Source organism: Acanthisitta chloris, unplaced genomic scaffold (assembly GCF_000695815.1).
Source record: "Acanthisitta chloris isolate BGI_N310 unplaced genomic scaffold, ASM69581v1 scaffold29105, whole genome shotgun sequence".
In the NCBI taxonomy this organism is placed as follows: domain Eukaryota; kingdom Metazoa; phylum Chordata; class Aves; order Passeriformes; family Acanthisittidae; genus Acanthisitta; species Acanthisitta chloris.
The window spans coordinates 3,419-7,482 of NW_008673588.1; the positions used below are offsets into that span (position 1 = coordinate 3,419).

Sequence of the window (4,064 nt, forward strand, 5' to 3'; positions counted from 1 at the left end):
ATCACACTTCTTTCCAGCAAAAATTGCTTTAAAATTTGTCTTCAGCAAAAAGCATTTAAAAATTCACATCCACAAGTGATTTGCAAGTCAAACAAAAAGGTATTACAATGGTAACAACACAGTCTGTTTAATCAAGTCTGGTCTGGTTACTACAAAAACATGCTAAGGGCAGGCACCAGCTCAGGTCCTGGGCACTGCCTTCTGCCCACAGGCCTACAGCTGCTCTGGAACACCGTTTGTCTAGAGGACAACCATGGAAGACAGATCAGGATTTAATGACAGATCTCAAACAGAAGGGCATACATACATTAAATTAACAGATTCAACCCTCAGCACACAGGAGTTTGATAAGAGTTACTGGCTAGAGTCACTGAAAGTTCCAAATTTGAACAGTCTTGAACCACTTCCAAAAATTCCAATGGCTTTTTAATAGTTCCAAATGATTCATGGGTGTATAAAACGGGGATGGGCTTCTCCAGCAGAAGAGTTGGGGCTCCTCCAGGCCAGCCAGGCCCCTGGTGTGGGAGGAAGCTCGTTTGACTTCCCCACCTTCCCACCAGTCCACTACAGACTAGGGTCTATTAAAACCTTCTTCATGTCCTGATGACTGATTTAGCAGGCAAACGCTGCAGACTGTGTCAGTCATAGTGGATGGCAGTATAGAAGATTATCCAAACCACCTGTGGGGAGGAAAGCAAGTAAGGGTTATTTGGATGCCTCTGGAGAGGATTCAGATACAGCAAAGAAGCCTCAGGCCTTGCTCTCAGTAGAGGAGTGAGGGTTGAATTCCAGCCTTGAGGTCTTAGGATCACCACATGCCACCAACAGTGGCATCCAACTTGCTTGCCTCCTGGCATGCCCACATGAAAATCCCCCCACAGCCCCTCCAGTGATTTAGAAGCACCACCAAAACCAGTGCTGAGCATATCAGAGACTTGGGAGAGGGGACTAAGGGAAAAACAACGACACCCAAACCACCAGCACAGGTGTAACTAGCTCCAGATGGAACTTCACCAGGATACCTGGGACAGAGGATGGGAAGACATAGCAGTAGATGCAGAGGTAAAGCTGCCTGCTCCTACATCCTTTCCTACAGAGAAATTGGCACTATATTTCATAGCAAGTAGCCATCAGATTTGGGGATTCTTTCCCAATCAACACTTGTTCAATGATTTAACACATCTCTCTTCTATCTCTCTCCTGTCACACCACCTCACCTGCTCTCCTTCCAGATCTTTTCCCTCAGAAACTGCACCAACACAATTCACTAAGCAACTTAAAGAAAGCAAGAGGCATTACCAGGAACAGTGCAAAAGATGTCATGAATCCTTCCTTTGTTAGCTCCCATGTCCCACCATACTCCTCCTCATCTATCTGCTGGAAGCTGCTGAAGTAGAGGTACAGAACACCAGCATTGATCAGGCAGAACCTGGAGGAAAGAGGTTAGAAACTGTCATTGCACTGATATAGGCCATGCAGTGACATATTTAATCTCACAGCAGAGAGGAAGCAAAAAGGAACTCTTTCTGCAACACTTCCCAGGTAGTTCAGTCACTCCTCAAAGAGCCCCTCCAGCTCAGCTTGCCACAGCATGCCAGGCTGGAGTGAATTCACCTCACAAAGCACAACCTGCTCTTAGCAGGGCTCAACAGGTAGAAGTCAAAGGCTGGAAGTACCCTGAGCTCTGCAGCCCTGCAGGTCTCCCTGCCCTGCAGACCCACAGCAGTCCTGCTCCCACACTATATCCATCTCCCTGTGTCTGAGGCTGTGGAGAAGGAACACGGTGCCCTCCGTGCTCAGGTTTAGATCCCTGTGAGTATCCCAGGACCAAACACTTAGAGATGACAGGCAGGAAGACTCAGTAGTGCCATCAGAGCCCCAGCACTGGGGTCCCATCAAGACAACTCAGTGCTCAGTTAGGCTGCAGCAGGGAGAGCAAACAGCACCTCCTGATTGTCCTTGGACACCTTTGGCTTCACCCCACCCCAGCTTAGGGCTGGGGCAACCTGGGAAGTGGCAGGTACCTGCCCTGAGATGTGAACACACACTGTGAGCAGCTGTGGGACTGCACAGCACACACAAACGACACACACCCTTCCAGCAGCTTTAACACAATACACCAAATCACACTTTTATTAACATTCAGCACAGGAATCAGGTGTCTGGAGGTGCCCTGTGAGTTAATGGAACACGAAGTAAGAACAATGCTGCTCACCCACTCCACACCTGTTACTGGGGGCACTTGAGAGTTAACTGTTTGCATGGAGCTATGGAGCTCCCTTGGGAGCATCACCTCTCCTGTTCTTGCCACAGCCAGGACACTCAGGAGAAGGGACAAGGTGACCAGTGAATTCTGCCTAAGAACAGCTGTGAGGTTGGAGCTTGGCTGAGACCTTGATTAGGCAGAGACATTTGCAGATGGAGACAGCCCAGGGCAGGGCCAGCACCTCCTAGATCCTGTATGCAGACAGGAGTGCTGTGCTCCCTACTTCTTAAGCAGAATTCACTTGCCATCCTGTCCCTCCTCCTGCATGTCCTGGATGTGCTACCATGCAAACAGTTAACTCTGAAGTGCCCCCAGTAACAAGTGTGGAGTGGGTGAGCAGCACTGTTCTTACTCAGTGTTCCATTAAATTCCCAAGGCATCTAATTCCTGTGTTAAATGTCAATAAAAGTGTGATTTGGAGTGTTGTGGAAAAACTGAAAGCTGCTGTCCCTCACAGGCTCTCAGGCATGTACCAGGGGCACAGATTTCCAGTTCACAGCTCCCTGCAGCCTCCACACCCCTGTGGGGAGGTGTCTAGACCCCTGTGGGGGGCTGCTATGTCTCGGTGGGGATCCAACACACATACCCTCCCAGGCACTGCCTCCCCCACTTCAGGGCAGGGAGAGCCCTGTCAGGGGTCTGGGAATGCTGCGGGAGCACTGGCAGTGCCACTGCCTGCCTGGGACCTGTGATGTTCTGAAGAAACCCCCTGGTGTGCTGACAGAAGCTCCTCTCTGAGCAGGGCTCCTGCTCAGAGACAAGGACTGTCACACCTTCCCTCCACGGACATTCCCACGGGGATCACACAGGCACCACAGCCCCTGTTCACACACATTCCAAGGCAACTGAAACTCTTGTTCCCTTCTTCTGCCCCATATAATGACAACAAAATAGATAATAATTTTAAAAAGCATTAACCAAGCTGAGGAGAAAGGACCGATGGACATGTTATGGTTTGTGTGAATTGCACGGCAGAAGAGCCTGGAATGCAGCCCTGGCTGTGGAACACAGAGCAGGCAGAGCCTGTCCTCACCAGCCACTGTCACAACACAGCCCAACAGGCTCCAGCCCAGGTCAAATGTGGGAAGGTGCAGGAGACAGAAAAGGAAATGAGCCTTACACTGCTATTCCCACGAATCCCTTCAGTGGAACCACTCCCCAGATGATTCCCAGAATAACTGCAATGATCTGCCGGAACCAGTAGATCACATCCAGGAACTCGTCCTGAGGGGAGAGAGCACAGGGAAGATGTTGGCATTTAGGAGGTTTGCTTTGTGTAAAGCATCATACAATTAACAGGTGAAAATTCAACACACTGAACACCAATATAACTCCAGGAGCTGAAGGGGCTCCAGGGAAGCTGCAGAGTGACTCTTGGTTAGGAACTGCAGGGACAGGACAAGGAGGAATGGAGATAAATTGAAAGAGGAAAAATTAGATTAGATATCAGGAAGAAGTTTTTTCCTGTGAGGGTGGTGAGACACTGGCCCAGGTTGCCCAGGGAGGCTGTGGCTGCCCCAGCCCTGGCAGTGCTCAAAGCCAGGCTGGATCAAGCCTTAAGCAACCTGTTCTGGTGGGAGATGTCCCTGCCCAGGGCAGGGGTTGGGGCTGGATGGTCTCTAAGGTCTATTCCAACTTCTTAACATTCTATGAAACTATGAGACACTTAGTTCTCTAAGTATAAGACACTGTACTTGGGAGAGATGAAAGCAGCTTATGGCACTGTGCACCTGTAATCCTTCCAAGTTAAACACACAGCTCCGTCCTTGGTGACGAGCAGAGGTGAACAGGTATCTAG

General features: G+C 49.8%; 1 protein-coding gene across 1 annotated transcript; it reads right to left on the reverse strand.

The window, feature by feature from the left end:
* Nucleotides 1-256: 256 nt before the first annotated feature.
* Nucleotides 257-3,581, reverse strand: LOC103802537 (uncharacterized protein C20orf24 homolog; the record flags this gene model as incomplete). Its single annotated transcript, XM_009075021.1, is given in 3 exon segments — nt 257-680; nt 1,300-1,429; nt 3,387-3,581. Coding segments are annotated over 3 exon segments (367 nt in total), but the record flags the coding sequence as incomplete, so codon positions are not given.
* Between the last annotated feature and the right edge of the window lie 483 nt (nt 3,582-4,064).